A 23,352-nucleotide genomic window follows, 5' to 3' on the forward strand; every position below is an offset into this window, starting at 1 on the left:
CATTTGAAAAAATCGCCTGGGAGAAAGTTATTTAAGTGGAATTTTGATGGTAAAGTTATGGCTTGAGGATATATCACAACCTGTTCCATATAAGTCTGGCTTCCACTGCATTCCATAGGTAGTTCACTGAATATGAGATGAGAAGGCCGACTGTATATTGTCAGGGGTCATGGGAATTATCCCTGGCAATTGTAAAATCATGAAGTCCCTATAAATTCCTCACTGGGCATCCAACCGCTTGGCAGTAATGATGACCATTTGCCCTGCAGCTGGAATGCAAAACTGGAGTAAAAATGCAATGTGGCTAAAATGATTTTTGGCTGGATACTAGATGGTCAATTGGATGTTGATGCTGGAGAAGATGTTCAGCATTAGACATACTGTGCTTGTCCCTGAGGGTCTCTCTCTCTCTCTCTCTCTCTCTCTCTCTCTCTCTCTCTCTTTTGAACAGGTGTGAAGGAATGAATCAACACACCTCAGTGATTCACCATGGAGTAATTTTATCAGTCGCTCATATCTGTCATTACATATTTGACATGCTCTGATGATGTGACTGATGGTTGTTGATTTTACAGATGAAACATTCAGATTAAACTGATTTAAATCTTAGATTATTATGCATTATAAGAAATGTTACATTGTGTGTTGACCTTAGATAGACCTTATCTAAGGTGTAGACCTTATTAATTTTATTTTATGAAGATTTGATTGGTCGATAAGACAAAACACATCACATTTCTGTGAGTTTTTGTTGTTGTTCATTTAGTTCTTATCAATAACAAGAAAACTGCTCACTCTGAAGGATCTACTAAAGGAAAAAAGAAAAAAAGGGAAAAAAAACTCTGTATCTGGAAAAGTTTAATTTTGACCATTTTTACCAAAGAATAAAAAGAAAAACACTGAGCTTACTCAGGGTCTGTGTTGTAGTATATGAAACTTGTATAATATCTGTAACAATATTAATGGTAAGGCATGATCTTTAGACATCATGTAGACATTGACCCTGCATTTAATTGTGTTTCTTTCAGTGTACAGAAATACAAATTTTATAAATATACTGTGTAATATTATTATAAGAATGTATTAAAAAGTTTTCCATGCCAGTGCTGGATCCACAGTGTTTGAACATGTCTTAGACAGGTATAAATGTCAGTTTTCTTCAATGCCTAGAGGTCTAAGTAAGCAAACTTTATTGGAAGCTTCAATCAAAAATTCTTTAGACAACATTGTAAAAGCACCAGTGTCTTATTAAAGAGCAAAGGAAAGTAATTTTTTTCTTCTTTTGCCTTTGCTTTTCTTCTTCTTCTTAGTGCTTAACATCCATTTGACCTTTATTTTTACCAACTCGTTGTACTGTACATGATTTACTGTAAAGGAACGACAAGCAAAATTCCCTTAAGCCACAGGGTAGAACATTTCACAGAAACAGTCAAGTAAAGGCAAAGCACCAACCCTGATGACCAGAGGCCTACACAATTTCACTGAAACTGGACGAAATCAGAGATGAACATAAAACATGAAAGAGTCATCAGACTCATCACACATTTGACTTGTTCAACATGTTAGGGTCTGTGCGATGCCATTTCTAAATGTGACCTGATACTTCTTGACACTTGAAACATAAATATAAAAAAAATTATGCTTACACAATAGCAGTATAGTTCCTTGACAACTTAATGTTCGAGCCCACCAGGAAGAAATTATATAAGAAAAGCAGCAAATAAGTAAATAGGAGAAACTATAAAATATACAAAGGAATTATACATTGTATAATTTAAGTGTATGCAAATCTTTCAAATTATATATATAAAAAAAAAATTGGGATTATTATTTAGTAGCACAGAATATAATCAGTGCCAGAGCAGGGGATGTTTATTGGTTCATTCCAACTCTGAGGGTCATAAAACAAACATGCAGAGTGAAGTATGATGCCAATATCACAATGGACTCACTTTGGTCAGCCCAACACTGCAAACATCATCAAGTGGTTTTGCATGGGCAACCATAACTCAAAATAGCCATATGTAAGTAGTTGTAACACTGATGGTATAACTTCTATTCTTATACTAAAACTCTAAACATGTTGCATGTAACTGTGGATCTCAGTTGAACGGTCAGTGTTAAGTGTAGTCACACCTGTCGTCACCAGCTGGTTGACAAGAAATGTTTTGGAAGGCTTGCATGTTAGCATTCCAAAGAATACTTAAAAAAATGTTTCTGAGTTTTAGGAGATTTCTTTTCTTTCTTTTTTTTACCTGTCAGGATAAAAAAAAAAAAATGCTTTTCAAATAATTCCCTTTCGAGTGAAGACCTTATCATTCCAAACAAGACCGCACCTGTTGTGTTATATCATTCCTGACATCAGATAGACGCTGAAGAGTCATCACTGATGAATCAAGGTACGCATGTGGTTCCAGGGGAAGATAAATTTGGATACAGCATGTTGTTAATACAGGTAAATACATAAGTCCCTCTAGGTTTTTTAAATAGTGTTGCAATTAAATGGAATTTTTAATGGCATCCTTGGATGAACATTTCTGTAAATCAAACTTGTCAGGGTTGGGTGAGGTATGAGGCAAGGACTCAAGATGCAAGGGCTTTTTATTAATAATAAAATAAAACAAAATAAACAAAAATTACCCTGTGTGGAAAACATGACCAGCAGCTTGCCTGGGTAGGACACGACTTAATTATTTATAAACATATTAAGGAACTCTTAATACTAATGTAATTCATGTCCAATAAAGGTTGGTTTAAAGCACTTAATGACATTTTCCGATATTCAGTGACCTAATCTAAAGTGAGAACAATTTACGGTTAATAAGTTGTTAACAAAGCAGTATCTAACTCTTTACATAATAGGAGCTAATTAAACAATAATAATTTGTTAAATACACTGACAATGAATGAAGAACTCACAAATTATATATAGTCTGTTAATATATTAACTACAGTTTATAAACTATGAATTAACTATAAACTAATAGTTTGCTACTGATTTGTAAATACTTTATTAATGTATACTTATTAATTATACCAGTTATTTAAGCATTTGAAAGTTAATAGTCACAGTTAATGATGTCCAGGACTAGATTTACTAGCGTGTAGAACTATACAAAAGCCTTGTGGATAAAGCCCAGACACATATAGGCCTAATATGTTTTAGGTTTAAAAGTACGCATTCATGAAATGCCAAATATTCACTTTTAAAACTTTTTATTTTAAAATTTAAATTAAACATAGAAAAGTTTTAAAAGTGAATATTTGGCATTTCATGAATGCATACTTTTAAACCTAAAACATATTAGGCCTATATGTGTCTGGGCTTGATCCACAAGGCTATTGCATAGTTCTACACGCTAGTAAATGCCATATAGAGGAGAAGCATTAATCATAGCTGACAGACTGAAGCATTATTCACTCTAATCAACCTTATAGCTTATAGTTATCAAGTGACATGACATGAGAAATACAGGTGTTTTCATTGTTCACAGGAAAATTGTTGCACTTGCCCCACCCACTGATTAGAGATGTTGATGTGGTGGCTTAAAATATGCTGATTCTATGATGTATGAGGATGAGCTTAACCAGCACCAGTTTGATAAATATTGTCTAGCAATCGATATGTCTGAATCCGTTCCCCGAACCCCTATGATTAGAGGTGGTACTAATGTTTATCAAACTGATGCTGGTTAAGCTCCATCCACACACAGAATAGAATCAGCTTCTTTTAAGCCACTACATCAACATCTCTAATCATGGGGGTGGGGGAACGGATTCTGACAGCTGAATTGTTTACTGTCGGATTCTGTTCCCCCCATGTTGCTTACACAATAAGCTTCTAATATTTACAAATCTGATATTGGTAGCTGGCACAGATAGCCTAGTGGGCAGTGAACTGACATTTAGTGCTACTAGGCTTCAGTTAACGCAAGTTCGAGTCCCATCTCGTATTCTTTTCCTGATCCTGTCCCCCTCCATCTCATGTACTTCGCTTCCTGTCTACATGTTGTCCTTTTTGTATAAAAGGCCAAAAAAAAAATCTTTCAACGGATGCTGGTTAAGCTCCATCCACACACAGAATAGAATCAGCATCTTTTAAGCCACTACATCAACATCTCTCATCATTGGGGTGGGGGAACAGATTCCGAAAGCTGGATTTATGCCGTCGGATTCTGTTCCCCCCTTTTTTCTTACACAATAAGCTTCTAGGCTAATATTTACAAATCTAACAATTTGTAGCTGGCACAGATAGCCTAGTGGGCAGCGCACTGACGTGCTATTGGGCTTCGGGTAACGCAAGTTCGAGTCCCGTCTTGTGTACTTTTCCTGATCCTATCCCCCTCCATCTCTTGCACTTCGCTTCCTTTCTACATGTTGTCCTTTTTGTATAAAAGGCCAAAAAATAAATCTTTCAACGGATGCTTGATAAGCTTCTTCCACATACAGGATAGAATCAGCATCTTTTAAGCCACTACATCAACATCTCTCATCATGGGGATGGGGGAACGGATTCTGACAGCTGGATTTATGCCGTCGGATTCTGTTCCCTCCTTTTTTCTTACACAAGGAGGTTGTAATATTTACCAAACGGATGCTGGTTAAGCTCCATCCACACACAGAATAGAATCAGCATATTTTAAGCACTACATCAACATCTCTAATCATGGGGGTGGGGGAACGGATTCCGACAGCTGAATTGTTTGCCGTCGGATTCTGTTCCTCCCATGTTGCTTACACAATAAGCTTCTAATATTTACAAATCTGACAATTGGTAGCTGGCACAGATAGCCTAGTGGGAAATGTACTGACATTTAGTGCTACTAGGCTTCGTGTAAAGCAAGTTCGAGCCCCATCTCGTGTACTTTTCCTGATCCTGTCCCCCTCTATTTCTTGCACTTCGCTTCCTGTCTACATATTGTCCTTGACTCCTTTTTGTATAAAAGGCCAAAAAATGTATCTTTCAACGGATGCTGGTTAAGCTCCATCCACACACAGAATAGAATCAGCATCTTTTAAGCCACTACATCAACATCTCTCATCATGGGGGTGGGGGAATGGATTCTCACAGCTGAATTGTTTGCCGTCGGATTCTGTTCCCCCCATGTTGCTTACACAATGAGCTTCTAATATTTACAAATCTGACAATAGCCAGCTGGCACAGATAGCCTAGTGTTCAGTGCAGTTCGAGTGAGTTTGAGTCCCGGCTCATGTACTTTTACTGATCCCGTCCCCCTCTATCTCTTGCACTTTGCTTCCTGTCTACATATTGTCCTATTTGTATAAAAGGCAAAAACGCCTTCTAAGCTTCTTCCACACTGAGGATAGAATCAGCATCTTTTAAACCACTACATCAACATCTCTCCTCATGGGGATGGGGGAACGGATTCTGGTGAGTGTTTTTACAATCAATGTTATCTTGATTCTATTTTAAGTATCTCTAGCTTCAGTACACTCGTCTCTATAATACATTTTGAATGGATGAATACTGTAATATACAGTACCATTGCTACTTTCATGTGCTATAATTTTGCAGTATAGGCCTATCTTTCTTTTAATACCAACTCGAGTTAGATTAGCTAATTGGCAGTATTAGTGATAATGTTTAATGAACCTGAAACCGCTTAATTGGTTTAAACAACGTGATGTATTGTTCTCTTTTAAAATGTTTGATTTTTTAACTCTGATATCATGTTTTACGTGTATAAATTATGTGTGAATATTCCCAAACTCTCTGACAGTGCGATCTCTATATGGGTTAGGCCTATTTGATTGGTGTCATATTTATAATATATATAGAGAGAGAGAAAGAGAGAGAGAGAGAGATACAAAATGTCTGTAGCCTAATTAAAGTAAAAATGATTAATAAACACGTCTTTCGAATGGAAATAAATAACAGTACTTTGGGTGTCTTGTTCATTATATTTATTACGAAAGCAACAGATCTTAAATTACATCCAGTTGACCAGTTATCATCAACACGGTGCATGAGCGTGAATCCCGCGATATCCGCCTTTGATCTCGCAGGCGTCTGATCTACTGCGAGAAGAGAGAACTGTCCGTCTTGCCCATAGAGACAGAGCGCATTTAGGCCACGCCCACACCGGGGGGGAAAACAAACCAACCGTCCCCATTGACTTTGCATTGCGAGAGGCTGCCTCCTTGTCATTTCTTGCTTCTAACAAAAGACAGAAAAATGCCTAAAAGCTGCTGTGTGACAAGGTGTACAGCAAACAAGCTAAAAAAAACAGAAATAAGTTTTTATTAGCTCTCGACCCAAAAAAACGAGTGTTTAGGACATAAAAGTGGATACAGGCAGTTGAGACAGAGCGTCACGTGTCTCATTACTCTGAGAACTAACGTACGCCCGCTGGAGGAGACCGTAATCGGCAACACGGGATAGTTTATCTTACAGAAATATAATATATAAAACTGACATTCGGATATTTGACTCACCAGTGACCAAATGTTTAACTTGCACACGTAGTGTATTTTTAGTGCATACTGAGTGTCAGGATCCCACAATTTACCCATTCGTTCCAGCCTGTATCCACTTTTATGTCCTCAAACGCTCGTTTTTTGGGGTCAACAGCTTATGAAAACTTATTTCTGGGTTTCTTAGCTTGTTTGCTGCACACTTTGTCACACAGCAGCTTTTAGGCATTATTCTGTCTTTTCTTAGAAGCAAGAAATGACAAGGAGGCAGCCTCTCGCAATGCAAAGTCAATGGAGACAGTTGGTTTGTTTTCCCCCTTGGTGGGCGTGGTCTTCAGATTATGACGCGTTGCGCTCTGTCTCTCGCTTTTTCACTCCTCCCCTCATTGCAGCCGCCTAGTCTCGAATACATTTCAGGCGAGGCAAGGCACATCTCAAATTGTCAATATCAGTTTGTTAAATAAATTAGCCAACTTCAACTGAGAGCAAACCCTTTACAAAACTAACAGAAAATCTCGTCTACACATAAAGACACAAGACATAAAGACCAAACTTGTATAAACAAGAGTTTAGGTTAATATTAACTCTTCTGAAAACGGGTGAGATGCTAACGGACTTTTTCGAAGACACTAAACTATTTCTAGTAAGTAAATATTCAACAGATGTGTGTCAATAACACGTAAGAAAGGTGTCAGGAACAGTTGTGTGATTTTAGAGACTAAACTCACCTGAAAGCAGTGAAAACAACAGCGAGAGAGGGAGTTGTTGCTTGTCAGTTGTGTTTGCTGCGCCGTTTCCATGGCAACTCTGCGCCGCTCCAGGGTTTGAAAGCTACTGGAATGTTTGACGCGCACGCCCATATCAGTCAAGCGCATTTATAAACATCTAGAATTAACACATTAGGCTAAATGAATAAAAATCTCATGAATTTAAAACTAATTTTGAAGTTCTTCAACCCGCTCAAATACCCAGCTAACACAGTACGTTGTGACGACGTCGTCAGTTAGTCGTCATTTGGTCAGCGTGACATTACTTTATGACAACGTTGTGAGGACGTCGTGGTAAAGTTCCATTTTTTTAGAATCTTGGCTAACGTTCCAGAAACGTTGTGGGCACGTCCTCAAAAGACGTCGCTAGTTTATCCCATGGAGAACGTTGTAGAGACGTGGTCCACTGGTCACCAGATAACTTAATAAAATCTTTGATGAATTAAGTAAATGTTCCATATAATATCCAAATGGCATATTATCACTAGGATAATATTTGTAATGCATTTATTTATATAATTGAAATTATCTGGAAAGTTACCAGTGGACCACGTCTTTACAACGTTCTCTATGGGATAAACTAGCGACGTCTTTTGAGGACGTGCCCACAACGTTTCTGGAACGTTAGCCAAGATTCTAAAAAAAATGGAACTTTACCACGACGTCCTCACAACCTTGTCATAAATATAAACGTTTGTATATAATTATTATTATTATTATTTGTATTATTATTAAGGAGGTTGGGTGTTCGTAAAAGCAACAATTAAAAAAATCTTCAAACTGAACTTCAAACTTGAAGAACTTAAAAATGAGTTTTAAATTCATGAGATTTGTATTTATGTAATGTGTTAATTCTACATGTTTATTTATGTAAATAATGCGTGACTGTCACTGACGTGTTTTATGAGCGTGCGGGCTGAACATTTGAGTAGCTTTCAAACCCTGGAGCGGCGCAGAGTTGCCATGGAAACGGCGCCGCAACAAAACGGATATCAGCAAATTGCTCCCTCTCTTGCTTTTGTTTTCACTGCTTTCAGGTGAGTTTAGTCTCTAAAATCACACACATAATATACACAACTGTTCCTGACACTTTTCTTACGTGTTATTACATCTGTTGAATATTTAGGCTACTTTGTAGAAATGGTTTAGTGTCTTCGAAAAAGTCCGTTAGCATCTCAACCGTTTTCAGAAGAGAGGCTAACCTAAAGCTCTTATTTACAAAAGTTTGGGCTTATAATCACATCTTTGTGTAGATAAGAGGTTATGATGTGCAGTTGAATGTGTGATTGGAAGTTGACTAATTTATTTAACAAACTGATATAACATAAATGTAGCAGCTGTGCTGTTAATCGATGACGTCACTTACACTGAGCTAAAATTGTCTGAAACTAGTTTAGATGCGTTTTGATCTTTCACGGTAAAGAAATATTGATACATGTTATGTTATTTTAGCAGCGACAAAATAACCCCTCTACAACAGAGGGGAAGCTCTACGATTTCAACATTTCTTAAGGAAGTTGCTGACAGAGAAGTGGGAAATTCAGGGAGAACTGAGGAAGCTTATCCATTTTCCCCCACCATTTTTTTACCTATATTACTGACTCATTTATTTGATTAAAAATACAGTAAAACAATAATATTGTGAAATAATATTAACATTTAAAATAACATATGTGAATATATTGTAAAATGCAATTTATTCCTGTGATCAAAGCTGAATTTTTAGCATCATTACTCCAGTCTTCAGTGTCACATGATCCTTCAGAAATCATTATAATATGATGATTTGATGCTCAATGAATTTTTTCTGATTATTATCTAATATGTTGAAAACAGTTATGCTGCTTCATGTTTTTGTGTACACAATTCAAATGTTAGGGGTCAGTAAGATTTTGGAAAACAATAATAGCAAGAATGGATTAAATTGATCAAAAGTGACAGTAAAGACTTTTATAATGTTATAAGATTTAACTTTCAAACTTTTCTTTGAACTTTATATTGATCAAAGAATCCTGTAAAGGGCATCATGGTTTACACAAAAATCTTAAGCAGCAGCTCAACTGTTTTCAACACTGATAATAATCATAAATGTTTCTTGAGCATCAAATCATCATATTAGAATGATTTCTGAAGGATCATGTGACACTGAAGACTGGAGTAATGATGCTGAAAATTCAGCTTTGATCACAGGAATAAATTATATTTTAAAATACATTAAAATAGAAAACAGCTATTTTACATTTTAATGATAGTCACAATATTACTGTTTTTACAGTATTTTCGAAAAACTGCATTATATTAGCAACATTAATAAAGTACTCCTCTGTTTTAGCTGCCTAAGAAGGACAATGAGGTGACAGTGCAGCTCGGGATAAGGAAGAGGAGGAGGAGGAGGAGGAATACGTAAGTTAGACAATTTTCTTATTCCTTTCTAACAAAAAACTATAAACCTGACTACAATAGTATGGTACATTTTATTTTTATTTTCCAGCAATATATAGAGAGAGACCATCCTCCTCTCCTTGCCTCAGAAGACCCTGCCCTCCACTGGTGGGGTAAGAAAGAAACTCATCCTCTTCTCCCACAGCTCTCCATCATATCCTTCTGCCTCCTCAACACTGTCTGAAAGAGCGGTTTCCACAGCTGGGACACAGTCATCATGCTCATTTTCTTGAACAAAAAACTCTTTATGTATATTTTGGTGGGCGAAATAATACAGGAGAAATGCTAGAAATCTATATTGTTCCTTTTACATATCTTTACTCTTTATGAGCAATATTTGTATTTTATTTGTTAGCTTCAGAGAAGCTCAAGGACTATAGATCTTTGGTAATTGTCGCATTGTTCAGGTTTAGCTACTGGTAGTGAAGCAATGAAGCACATCACCACCAGACATTTGTAGCAGGAGCCTCATAGGACACTACAGGAAACAACTGAACCTATTTCTGCAAATAAAATTAATAATAAAGAAAATGCTGAATCTTTTCATTTCTTTTTTTTTAAGGTCTTTATTGTTTATCCGCCAAATTATAGAGAGTATATCAATAAGAATATCAAACACTTTTTTTTTTCAGTAAAAAGAATAAAACATTTTAATAGTTGGTTACATTATTCATTGATTATGTTTTTTGATTAATTAATTGATGTTACATTTCTGTACTCATTACTTGTTAACATGGTTAAAAAGTCGTTAATGTTAAAAATTTATTGGTTTAGTTTGTACAAAGAAACACTGAATAAATGCTGATTAATAAATTAATGCAGTGTGGTTTTGGGCCATTTTCTATTTAGAATTTAATACAAGTTTGTATTGGTTTCCATTACATATCTGTATTGATCCCTAAACGTATTAACAGAAAACAATACACAATTCCCTATTAGAATGTATAAGGTTTTACAGCAGAGAATGAAATGTTTGAGTTTATCAGTTCTATGTGGATTTCAATGTTATGGATCAAGCACATCTTAATTCCCAGGACTAAAGGTGAGAAGTATATTAAAAATAAATGCGGACGTGGTATTTTGGTCGTTAGGAAGTACCTGCCACGTTCCAGCGACGTACCACTATAACGTCGCCACGACGAATACAGGAATCACAAAGTTACGTCGCTGGAACGTTATGTGGAACGTCGCAATGACTAATATGGTCCTTTGATGTTACATCCTCGCAACGTGCCAGTTTGGTTATTAAGACGTACTCATCACGTTCTTGCGACGTACCACTATAACGTCGCCACGACGATTATGGGAATCACAAAGTTACGTCACTGGAACGTTATGTGGCACGTCGCTACGACGAATATGGTCCGGTCCGGTTACGTCTTCACAACGTAACTGTGTTAGCTGGGTATGTGCAAAATGCCACTCCTCCACGTGAAGTGGCACTTTAATTAAAATGTTGCTTTATTTTTACGAACACTAAACCTCCATAACAATATATATATATATATATATATATATATATATATATATATATATATATATATATATATATATATATATATATATATATATATTATATAACATTATGACAACGTTGTGAGGATGTCGTGGTAAAGTTCCATTTTTTATAATCTTGGCTAACGTTCCAGAAACGTCGTGGGCACATCCTACAAAAGACGTCGCTATTATCCCAAGGAGAACGTTGTAGAGACGTACGTGGTCCACTGGTCTGTGGATATCAGAGTTTGGGTAAAGTGTTTGAAGCCATCAACCACAAGAGGGGGTTCTGGGAAGAAGACTGGAGTTCTGGGCTCACTTTAAAAACTCTACTTCAGCAATCATTTGGGAACAAAGTTGACATTTATAAAGAACATATCAAGTTTTGTGGTATTCTGTTTCCAGTACTTGACCCCAGATAAGAGAGGTTTCTTTTCCAAATGCTATAATTTCTGTGATTTGTTTAAAATAAATGTGTTCATATTTGTTTATTTTTTTCCTTGCCAGGTCGCGCTATAATAATTTAGGACCAAGCTAATTGTTGGACTAATTTAACAAATAGTATAACTAGTAGACTATAGTCATATAGAACATCTACTGGGGCTAAATAAGGTAGTTGAATACTAGGCTACTATTGCGTGCGTCTCGTGTTTTACTGGTCGCCGCAGACTGTAAAAAAAAAAAAAAAAAAAAAAAAAAAAAAATTAGGTCACCACATGCTCGAGCGCTTTCCATTTTTATAGTGGAAGAGAAGTGTACAAACATTTAAACTTAAATACTAGGCCTATATAATATGTAAACGTGTTTTTGACGAAATTATGTATTCGAGAACATTATTTCGCACAACCTTTTCATTAATGACATCAACTAGGCTACCTGCTTAGCCTACACTGGGAACGTCGACCCCATACACGGCGAAATCATTTAAATAGTCGATCCTCCAGAAAGTCATCTTAGACCTCGGAAACTTAAATGTGTAAAAATGTCCACGTTGTCACTCGTTTTAATCAGTTAGCTACACAAAATAACTAGGAATAAATTAAATATAGCCTAGTGTAGAGTGTGGAGGATTTTCACCTCTGATTTGCTTTCGTTTTCCGATCATCATCATTTAATTCGTCTCTGACTCGCTAAACGCGGAAGAAAAACAACAAACATTACTTTCGTTTCGTGGGAACTCGATCGCTAAATAGTCGAGAACTTGCTTAACAGCAGTTTCACTCTCGTTTTCGATTTAGGCTGGCTATATAACGATAGCGTTCTGTCCACGGATGCATAAGACGCTGCTGGAGTCTGAAGGTTTATCCATCAGCTAACATGTTGTGCTACTGGGGAGCGCAGGTCAGAGAGGGCTTCGGTCTCTCACAGCCTGACAAAGTCAAAAATGGCAAATGTGGAATACGATCAGTGTGTTCCAAATCAGCAGTTCAGGACATGTCAGCTGGAAAGAGTTTTGTTGGATTTATCCGGGATGGACAAGTCTCAGTCCTGAGATTGCGCGGTGAAAACTGTGATCAAGATGGAAAACTAAGTATATACTAAATTACACCTTTTTCATTCATAAAGTTGATATCATTATATAATACTTAACAGATAAAAGTCTTGAATCTTTTATTTTTATATAGGCTATATAGCCTATTTATATTTGATAGTAGCCTACATGAGTTACTATACTGTATAATATTTGTGACTTAGTAATGGAATTAATTATAATGATTTAAGTGTCTGTTTGTATGCTATACTGTCTGAACAGAAGTTGAACTGATACAAATATTGTATTTACTCCAGAGCAACTACAGCTGAAGAAGGACAGAATCAGATCGATTGTCTGTGGAGGAGCTGGTGCGGTTCTTCTTGTTTATGGAGGAAGAGTTCTCATTATGGACAAATCTATTGTGTGCCGGTATGTTTATGTAGGCATAACAGTATAAATTACCATGAATTATAATAACATGTCTGACAGACAGATTGTCTTTTCTCTGCAGTCCTCTTAAAGGTCTGGAAAACAGGCAGGTGATTCAGATCGCGTGTGGAGACCAGCATTCAATGGCACTAACCAAAGGTATTCACAACCATTTCATCTAAAAGCTGATGTTTTGTTTTAATCTTTTGACTTCTTATGATTGACATGAATTGATTGGCATTTAAGAGTGGATATACAGAGCTGTTGTTGGTCTTTCAGATGGTCAGCTGTTCGTATGGGGTGATAACACTCACGGTCAGCTGGGTTTGGAGAAAGAACAGCCCAGCTCTCTGACAGCTCAACCTGTGAAGAGTCTGTGTGGGATCCCACTGGCTCAGATCAGCGCTGGAGGAGACCACAGCTTTGTGTTGTCTCTCTCTGGAGTCGTGTTCGGATGGGGAAAGAACTCGGCAGGACAGCTGGGCCTTGGAGACACTACAGGTCTGAATGTTTCATCATGTAACTAAATCAGTCATATAAAAGCATATATAAATGCACTACATTTGTGCAATACTGTCAAACCTATATTAAAGAATGATGAATTTACTGTTTTTCCACCACAGACAGACACGTCCCTACGGTTGTAAATAGTCTGAACCGAAAGAAAACTGTGTCCATCTCATGTGGAGGGGAACACACTGCCACTCTATCAAAGGTATAGTGTTTTGTAGTATTTTAAATATCCAGATTATAAATAATAACATATTTAGCATACAACAAACTGGACAGAAAATGTAGTGAATAGTTTATGTTACAGGGCGGCACAGTATTCACATTTGGATCAGGAGGTTTTGGCCAGCTTGGGCACAACTCATTTGAAGACGAACATCATCCACGGGTGGTTGCTGAACTTTGGGGATCTAAAGTGTCACAGGTCACATGTGGGAGGTAAAGTAGACTTTTCATAAGCAATCAGTGTTTCAATGCAGTAGTGCAGATTTATTTATATTTCCTCACATGGTTTTAACATGTCTAACGTTTGAGATCAGCTCAATGATTAGGCATTTGATTCTTTCTTGAATAAAGACGTCACACACTCGTATTAGTCGAATCGTCAAAGCTGATCTATTCATTTGGATGTGGGATGCAAGGGCAGCTGGGAAATGGAGAAATGATCAAGCAGTCTGTGCCTTTCCCTGTGGATCTCTCAACTGGTAATTAAATCATCTTTTAGCAATAGGCAATTTTCTTAGGAATACTTTTTTTCTCATGATGTTGCTAAACTAAGCTAACTAAACTAAACTTTTGTTGCACACAGAATGTGATCATGCATATATGATTGAAAAACTGATTGCTGGGGAGAATCATTCCTTTGCCTTGTTTACCAAGGTACAGTACACAAATTTTTTAACAATTAAATTATTGCTCCACTGTGGTTACTTATGTTTTTTTATGTATATTGTAGAAACTTGGGAATGAGTCTAAACCAAATCCAAGCAGGATTTTGACATTGGATGACAGAATGATTGACCGATGGGTGTCTGGAAGTGATTCATGGAAAGTGATAAAGAAGTGAGTGTTTAACTCAGTTTTTAACAACAGTGCTTCCATTGAGATACTAATGCTTAAGGCACCTGAGTTACTGTAGGTCCATGAAATAGTCTTTATTAACATCTTTCTTAACATAATTAAATCAAGAAATATGTGCCAACGAGGTGTGAATTTTATACAGGAATTAAAATCAATAGACTATAAAAACATTATTTATGTTTTGTTGTTTACAGGGACATAAACAATGTGTTCTCCTCGGCTGCCTCTCTGAATGGAAGTTTTCTCAAAACAAGGTAATATCCTAATCTGAATTAGGCAGTCTTATCTAGTAGTTCCTCATTTTTGTGCCTAAAATGACTTAATGCAAGTGTCTGTCCTTGTAGTTGTGATGAACATTATCAGATGTCTGAGGAGCATTGTGGGTTGGATTTTGATCTGGTTAAAGCATCCTTTGCGAAGTTATCAAACAATGAAAGGTTGATCTCAGAGGTAATGGTAAATCCAGCATTTACAAAAATGTTCATTACATTTTAAACCGTGAGATGCAGTTGATGTTTTTTCATACCTCAGGTGGTGAGGGTAGTTCAACAGACATTGCTGCCGGATCTGAATCCAAATCCAGCTGGTGTGGAAGCTCTGAGACTTTACCTTCTCCTCCCTGAGCTCATCAGAGGACTCCAGGAACAACAAAGAACTGAGCTTACTAAAGCAATGGCCTCCAAAATCCTTGATCTGAATCCTGCTGCTCGCAAGGTGTTAGGTAAAGCTGGAGGACATTTACATCCTTTGTGTTGTTGTTCTTGTTCTATTTGTATTTTTATGTTATGCATGTTGTATTCTCAGAGATGTACTGGTCCAAACTCCCTGATGATATGCTCAAAAACTTGGTTGACTTATTTCAAAAAGAGTCTGCTATGTTAATTGGCAGGATTTCTGTTGTCCAGATGGACTGGGACATAGCGACACACCTACCGAAATATGTGCAGATCCTTCAGATGGTCTATCAGGTGCCTTTATTAAACATTTAACCATATTATTGCGATAGTAGTTTCAATAACAGTGTTTCTGTTGTAAAGGTCTGCCGCAGTGCCCACAGAGACATCACAAAGAGTGATTTCATCATTCATGAGGTCAATGGTCTCCTAGATGTGGTGAGAACAAAAACATTTTGAAATTCTACTGGTCAACCTATGGGCTTTCAATGGCCGATGATGTTACTGTATCATCTACTGCAGGGGTGTCCAATCCTACTCCTGGAGGGCCAATGTCCTGCAGAGTTTAGCTCCAACTTGTCCCAACATTCCTGTCTAGAAGATTCTAGTCATCCTGAAGACCTTGAACACCTTGTTTCAGTTGTGTTTAACTGGGATTGGAGCTAAACTCTGAAGGACAGTGAGGGATTGGACACCTCTGATTTATGCTATATCTTTTAAATATATAGATAAAAGTAAATATGGCAGCAATCACTGTATTTATCATACAAAAATGACTGAAATCACACAATTTATATATATATATATATATATATATATATATATATATAAAGAAAACTATCAATTGACAGGATTGTTGTTAGATTTTAGTAGTGACACAAGAGGACACTACTACTCCTCTTACCCATGGTTATCTGTTGATAATTTCTGTATTGGTTGTGATATTTTGATCCACCATTAATTCCCACTATAGAAAAAACCCCCAGATAATTTTGTTTTCCCCAAATCAACAGCTGCAAACCATCAATGAAGATGCTAATAACAACAGGCAGTGGTTTACCTGGACTGGACAAATCCAGGCATTGGTGGCACAGCAAAACTACTATAATGTGAGCTCCAAAGTCTTTTGGCCATATCTGATATGTATGCACATTTCAGATCAAGTAAGAATGATGTTCCTATTTCTTCTGTTACAGACAATCTTAAAAAATCTCATATCACTTCCATGCATCTTTAACCTGGAGGCCAAATGTAGCTATATGAAGAACAGAGCATGGAAGGTAATTTTGTCTTGACCCAAAAAAAAAATCCTGGGAATTACTTTTGTGTCCATGTTCTTTTTAATCACAGAATGAAATGCTATAATTGCAGGGTTGTTTTCAGCTGATTCTGAGACGCACAGCTCTGCTGCAGGATTGTTTCTCTCAGCTGAGAACAGCCAGCAAGACACATCTCAGAGGATATTGGCTGGTGGTAAGGAAAACAAAAACGATATTTTTATTCAGTAACATAGGTTACAACAGGTAATTTTTTGTGTGCAGTTTTATTACACAAACTGTTACGAGCTGCAATTTGAATGAATTATGTTGGTTATCTAACAGGTGTTTTACACAGAGGATTTGAGAAAAACAGATGTGAACAAGAGAGACTTTTTTCTCAACGTGTTTAAAGAGCTTTGTGCACCAAAATTTCAGCTGCTCAGGGAGAACGACAACAAAACTCTGAGCTGGTTCCCCACAAAGGTAAGGCAAAGACTTTTCATGAGGTCATGCTAAAGATGTAAATAGTGGTAACAAAGTTTAGTTAAGTCAAGTTACATACCTAAAGCCAGGTGCACACTGTACGATTTATAATAGTCCTTTATGACTGTTGCTGGTCAGACTGTACGAACATGGTCCCTGTTGTCTCACACTGTGGGATCTCAGTTGTCATTAATGTCAGACTGTACAGCAGTCAAGAAAGACGCGTTAAAAATAGACACAGAAGAAGACTTGTAGGAGCCATTTTGATGCAATTATATACTGTATTTGTCCACTGGGTGGCATTCTGACAATGGTATATTAGGAGTACATGGGTAATTAGACAACAGGTGTATTGGCAGTAGTGAAGCACACAGTTTTTGACCATGCTAAACTATGCACTACGTGCGATATCTTGCAAGAACATGCTGACCGTGCTTAATGGATTGTAATGTGTTGGACAGAGCTTAATGGTGCTTAGTCATGCTTAATCCATGCAACAATATGGACTATGGACAATCTGTGCGCTTTATCTGCAAGGTATGGACTTCATATTTGTATTCTTTGAACTTCAAAAAATGAGACAACACAGGAAGCTAATTGGAAGCAATGTTTATTGCAATAAACAAAAGACACTGTTTGCATCTTACATCTGTGTTTATGGAGTTTATACACGTTAATTACTTGCACACTCCTCCTGTTACCAATACTAGTGATTTAATTGAAAGATGTAACAAGATTCTTCCGGAGGTTTACATCATCAATCTGTGACACGTACGTTTGGTGACATGAGCTGCATTTACATGCGGGATAAAAATGGTAGCTAGTTAATTTGGATTATGGTTTCTCTTGAAAAGGAAACTATAAAAAAAATATATAAATAAAAAAAAAACGAACACGTGTGTGTGTGTGTGTGTGTGTGTGTGTGTGTGTGTGTGTGTGTGTGTGTGTGTGTGTGTGTGTGTGTGTGTGTGTGTGTGTGTGTGTGTGTGTAGAGCAAGTGGTGGTTTGTTGTCTCATAAATTGTGTCATCAGGTTCTGCTCTCCTATTGGTTTTTGATTTCGTAGAAGTCACACTGCAGGAACAGCTGTCTGCTATTGAACATGTCTAATGATCAAAGACTTTGGCCTAGCCCTAGACAAAAATTTTTTTGTCTAAGACGGTCAAATCATGGCCAAAATCGTACAGTGTGAGACTGGCTTAAGGGGGGGGGGGACCGAGGTCTCTCTTTTTTAAGTTGAATTTCTTTTAACTTGAGCACAGTTTTAAAATGCTGTCATGTGCTAGACTCTACAAAAGACATGAGCGCAAGGGTCAAACATGTACATTTAGATTGTTTACATAGAAAACAATGGAAAGTAGCGCTAAAATACCTAATGTGTCTTTTGTGTTTTCCCATTTATTTAATCTTTGTCTTTAACAACTTATTACCCCACTCCAGCTCAGCGTGGAGAAGGAGAAGTACTTCTTGTTTGGGATTCTGTGTGGCTTGGCCTTCAACAACAACTCTGTAGTGAATCTGCCTTTTCCTTTAGCTTTGTTCAAGAAGCTTCTCAATGTCAAACCATGTCTTGAAGACTTGATAGAGTTCAGTCCGGTTCTTGGCAAGTGAGTGTTTTTGCAATCAATGTTATCTTGATTCTCTTGGTATGTTTTTGTATAATGACTGCTAAAATGTACTTCCATGTTCTATGTATGTGCTGCTATCTATCATTGAGTAACATTGTTTAATGAATCTGAAACATGATATTCTCAGGAGTTTGCGGTACATCCTGGACTTCAACGATGACATGACGGATATGGAACTGATATTCACGGTTAGTTTGTTTGATTCTTGCGTTATCATGTGCTGTAATGTAGCTTTTAAAGACATCAGGTCTCATTCACTAATAATTGTGTGGATTATTAAAATTAATACCCACAGGAGAACTTCTAATGAAAAATGTTCACCTAATTCACACCACATGTGAGTTTATGCATATTTTGCATAACCATCTCCATATAAGGACTTTTTGCACTCTAAAGGCTAATGATTTATTAAGATGTGCTCTCGCTCTGCAGTAAGAAACCAGTTAAAAAAACCAGAAACCTCAAAAACCAGTTCAAACACAAGAAACACCTTTTATATACACCCAGATTACAGACCTCTCATTAAACATAAACGTAACTGCATTTTTATGCAGAGGAACCTCGCAGTTCGAGCTATAACTCGACAATTTCTTTCTCTTTTATGATGAAATATATTTAGGATGAATTATCTATGAAATTCCATCTTAACATGTTTATAAGTGTACGCATGGTTGAATTTATTTTCAAAATCTTTTTAATACATTTTGAATATACTTTGAAAATGAAAATGTTCGTATGCAGATTTTGCACAAAAAAATGGTCTGCACACAAGGTTAGTAAATGAGACCCATTATTACTTAAAAAAAAAAAGTTTCTTTTTTATCTTTCTACATAAGATCACATGGGATGGAACAGAAGTCGAACTGGATCCAGCTGAGCCAGGAAAAGTTGTCACAAATTATAACAGGTCAGGGTTATAGTTTTATAAAGAAATCTAATTTTACTGAGATACTCTGTCACTAGAACATCGTATTATTTTTTGCTTAACCTTAATCTTGGTATAGGATAATATTCGATAATCTTGGTAAGATGCATTTTTTTTTAAATATATAATTTCTGCAACAGAACAGAATTTGTGGACAAGTATGTGGATTATATCCTGAATAAATCAGTAGAGGAAGTGTTTGAAGAATTCAAGAGAGGCTTCTTCAATGCGTGTGACCGATGCTTGGTGGAGATGTTTGAGCCAGAGGAGCTGAGAGGAGTTCTGGTGGGCAATGAGGAATATGACTGGGACATCCTCAAAAAGGTCCACGATAACACACGTCAAACAAAAGTCAAAACTACTATGCTCTTGACATTGTGAACAAATAAATACTGACTACATATTTTGATCATTAGAACACAACATATGAGGGATCATTTTATGCTGAGCATCCAACCATCATCTCCTTCTGGGAGGTGTTTGATGAACTGACACCAAATGAGAAGAAGTGCTTTCTATGTAAGTTCACTAGTGATTATCCTGAATGGTGCTGTGATTGTCTAGTAATTAGTGAAAATGACATTTGTCGAAATGAGTTTAAGAAATCAAACTTAATTTTTTTGCATCTACTCTGGCTGCTCCTATGCTTTTCAGATTGTGACTTTGTCTAGTTTGCCAGAACACATTCAGAGTGCTTTCAAATAAATCTCTCCCCTGTTTTCCTCTCTGAAGTGTTCATAACAGGGTTTGAGAAAGTGCCCATTCTGGGTATGAGTGCGGTGAAGATGAGAGTGAGATCTCGGTTCGACTTTACTCAGGATCATCTACCAGAAGCCCTTACCTGCCATGCTCTGTTAGATCTTCCTGTTTATCAGAACAAGGAAACACTCAGGGCTAAAGTCATTGAAGCCATCAACCACAAGAGGGGGTTCTGGGAAGAATAAGACTGGAGTTCTGAGATCATCCGTGGACGCAAGTCACAGATCTAATAACTTGATACTTGATCTTTGATCAAAGCATTAGCAATGTCTTGAACACTGGTGGACCAAACCATTTTTAGGGGGGTATTTAATTAAAGTATTTAAAGGGATATAAGGGAATAAAGTATAACTCTAAAATAATTAAAGTTTATTGTAATCAACTTGAACTATTTGCAAATAATATTTTTATAAAAAAATATGCACACATTCACTCTTAATTGTATGCCTAATATGTGGAAAATAGCTGTGTTAATGTTTCTTGTCTCTCCACATTAAATTATGAATTACATAAATTATGTAAATGGGGGAGACCTGAGATGGTGGAGTTGTTTTTATAACAAAGTTTACATTTATATCCGCAAACAGATAAAGATTTCTGTTGGCAAGACGTTTCTGTTTACAGTGCTTTGACACCAGATTGGTTTCTCTTCCAAATGCTATTTAACATGTATTTATGAACTTAATTAAAATAAACATGTCTTAATAATAAAATGTTTGTTTGTTTATTTTTACAAAACAATATTATAGCAATGAAATATTTACATTTTTCCAACACAGATTTTATTTTATTTTATTTTATTTTTTTTGCCTGGTCTGGCTTAAATAATAATAAAAAGGACCAAGCTAAATGTTGGACTCCATAAAAAAAAAAAATGTATAAAGAACATCTACGACTAGGGAAAAATGAAAAAAGTAGATGAAAATATCCAGTCCTCATCCAATATGACATAGTTTAAGAATATAACTAGCATAAGTAAAACTAACAGAAGCATTTCCACAAAATAGTAAAATAAATACCCCTGCAAAAATCTAATAGTAAATATATTGTAGAATATTATATCTGTATCAGTGGAATCTCTTTTCCATCTTATTTGTTGTTTTTCCATTTCGTGTACATTGACTGAAAATAAAGTTAATCTTCTATTCTACATGTTTGTTGTTAAACTACATTAAAAAAATTACACATCAGGAACACGCGTACAAAATGACAAAACTGTACTCAGTGTCGCCCTCTATTGACTTCAGCTAAATTAAAGCTGGTCACGTGATCATCAGTGACTCCGGCCCAAGCGGCAACATTCTAATCTGAAAAATGAAGCCTACCCGGAAGTGCGAAAAACTGCAATACATCGAAAATCCGCTAGAGGAAGGTCCCAAAAGGGAGCAAATGTCCATAGACCCCATGTTAAAATGTCCGTTTTCACAGCATAAATTCATGTTTTTACAGGTTGGTCCCATGGACTTTTATTGTATTTTTCGATAGGTTCCGAGTGCCTGACAACTGTGAGGGGGGTGAATTTTTTTCTAACTCGTTAGTTTAGATCGTATTTAGATATAAAATGTATGAAAAATAAGGGCGTGGTTAACTTTGATTGACAGCTTGATTGACAGCTGATAACGAGCATAGACTGCGCCGAGGAGAATGACAACATAAGAAGCGCCATTTTTATGTAGTTTTAAGAGTTTTCCAGGCGAGAATGTAGTTGTTTAAAGCTCAAATCTGTGGTTTATTTATAAAGATTTATGAAAATTTTATCCAGGATGTGAGATCCAGCGATGACCGGGCGCTCGGCGTCATGTACCCCGCCTGGAACAGCCTTTCCTCGGCTAGTCGTTCTGACGTTTGCCGCTGACTCTGGCGTCTCTGTAGTGGTTAAACGAGAGATATAATTCGTTGAGTATATCTAACGGGCGATTTTTGGTCTCGTGAATCTATAATTTGTTCCCTGGCCAATCGTTTTGGCTGAGGGGAAGTTCCATAACTTTATATTTAGGCTATTTAACTTTACCGTTGTATGGTTAGACTAGAGCGCTGACTTTGTATGTTTGACTGAATTGTTTGCTTTATTTGTATATCTTCTTGTACCTTTCACTTATACTTTTATAATGGCTAATATTGATAAAACTGAAATTTAACAAAAAGAGACTGGGTTGAGTTTTGTCATTTTAAATTTTAATACAACGAAGATGATCTGTAATGTTGTTTACTGCAACATCTGTTAATGCACATATTGCCTGGACCATATTAAAATGTTTAATATTTTTATATTATATTTAAACGAAAAGAGGCAGGGTTGTGTTTTATATTTCGTTTTGTTATAAATAGGCACACGTTATATGCAGTGAATATAATCAATACGCGTTGTCTGAACCACATTTGTGTGGCTATAATGTTTAAGATTTCTTTAAATGAAAACGAAAAGAGGCAGTGTGGTGTTTTATAACATATTTCATTTTATTGTTGCCTAAAATATGCATACAGAGATAACCGGAGTAGCATGCTACCCTGCTGAAAAATCCAGCTAAAACCAGCCTAAGCTGGATGGCTGGTTTTAGCTGGTTTAAGCTGGAAGTAGCTGGTTTTAGCTGGTCTCCCAGCCTGGCTTAGTTCGTCAAGCTGGTCTCCCAGCCTGGCTTAGCTGGTTTTAGCTGGTCTCCCAGCCTGGCTTAGCTGATTTTAGCTGGTCTCCCAGCCTGGCCTAGCTGGTCAAGCTGGTCTCCCAGCCTGGCTTTGCTGGTTTTAGCTGGTCTCCCAGCCTGGCTTAGCTGGTCAAGCTGGTCTCCCAGCCTGGCTTAGCTGGTTTTAGCTGGTCTCCCAGCCTGGCTTAGCTGATTTTAGCTGGTCTCCCAGCCTGGCCTAGCTGGTCAAGCTGGTCTCCCAGCCTGGCTTTGCTGGTTTTAGCTGGTCTCCCAGCCTGGCGTAGTTGATCAAGCTGGTTTCCCAGCCTGGACAATTTGGTGGTCAGCTGGTTTTAGCTGGTCTCCCAGC

General features: G+C 36.9%; 1 protein-coding gene and 1 long non-coding RNA gene across 3 annotated transcripts; both read left to right on the plus strand.

Annotated features, from left to right (window-relative positions):
* The first annotated feature begins 9,238 nt into the window (after positions 1 to 9,238).
* LOC309494825 lies at positions 9,239 to 11,053 on the plus strand. The gene is made up of 2 exons (XR_014204438.1): positions 9,239 to 9,605; positions 9,694 to 11,053. It is a non-coding gene; the product is annotated as an uncharacterized lncRNA (long non-coding RNA).
* A 272-nt stretch (positions 11,054 to 11,325) lies between these two features.
* LOC309494791 (putative E3 ubiquitin-protein ligase HERC4) lies at positions 11,326 to 21,074 on the plus strand. 2 transcript variants are annotated; one of them, XM_082164211.1, is made up of 24 exons: positions 11,326 to 12,672; positions 12,930 to 13,044; positions 13,127 to 13,203; positions 13,324 to 13,545; positions 13,668 to 13,759; positions 13,862 to 13,992; positions 14,131 to 14,258; positions 14,363 to 14,433; positions 14,510 to 14,616; positions 14,829 to 14,888; positions 14,979 to 15,084; positions 15,166 to 15,355; positions 15,439 to 15,602; positions 15,672 to 15,746; positions 16,322 to 16,417; positions 16,505 to 16,588; positions 16,680 to 16,781; positions 16,910 to 17,050; positions 18,484 to 18,656; positions 18,805 to 18,865; positions 19,514 to 19,584; positions 19,743 to 19,926; positions 20,019 to 20,121; positions 20,335 to 21,074. In XM_082164211.1, exons 1-24 carry the CDS (start codon positions 12,459 to 12,461, stop codon positions 20,544 to 20,546), a joined length of 2,979 nt encoding a protein of 992 aa, XP_082020337.1. In that variant the 5' UTR covers positions 11,326 to 12,458; the 3' UTR covers positions 20,547 to 21,074. The 2 variants fall into 2 exon arrangements, with proteins under 2 accessions (XP_082020337.1, XP_082020338.1); XM_082164212.1 differs by having other exon boundaries at positions 18,490 to 18,656.
* The last annotated feature ends 2,278 nt before the right edge of the window (positions 21,075 to 23,352 follow it).

Source organism: Leuciscus leuciscus, assembly GCF_965113295.1.
Source record: "Leuciscus leuciscus genome assembly, chromosome: 3".
In the NCBI taxonomy this organism is placed as follows: Eukaryota; Metazoa; Chordata; class Actinopteri; order Cypriniformes; family Leuciscidae; genus Leuciscus; species Leuciscus leuciscus.

Excerpts from the sequence above, each read along its gene's own strand:
- LOC309494791 (XM_082164211.1), top strand. The coding sequence starts at position 12,459 with ATGTTGTGCTACTGGGGAGCGCAGGTCAGAGAGGGCTTCGGTCTCTCA. Across the intron at positions 16,418-16,504 it reads CACAGCAAAACTACTATAAT|ACAATCTTAAAAAATCTCAT; the intron begins GTGAGCTCCAAA and ends CTTCTGTTACAG. Across the intron at positions 19,585-19,742 it reads GTTGTCACAAATTATAACAG|AACAGAATTTGTGGACAAGT; the intron begins GTCAGGGTTATA and ends TTTCTGCAACAG.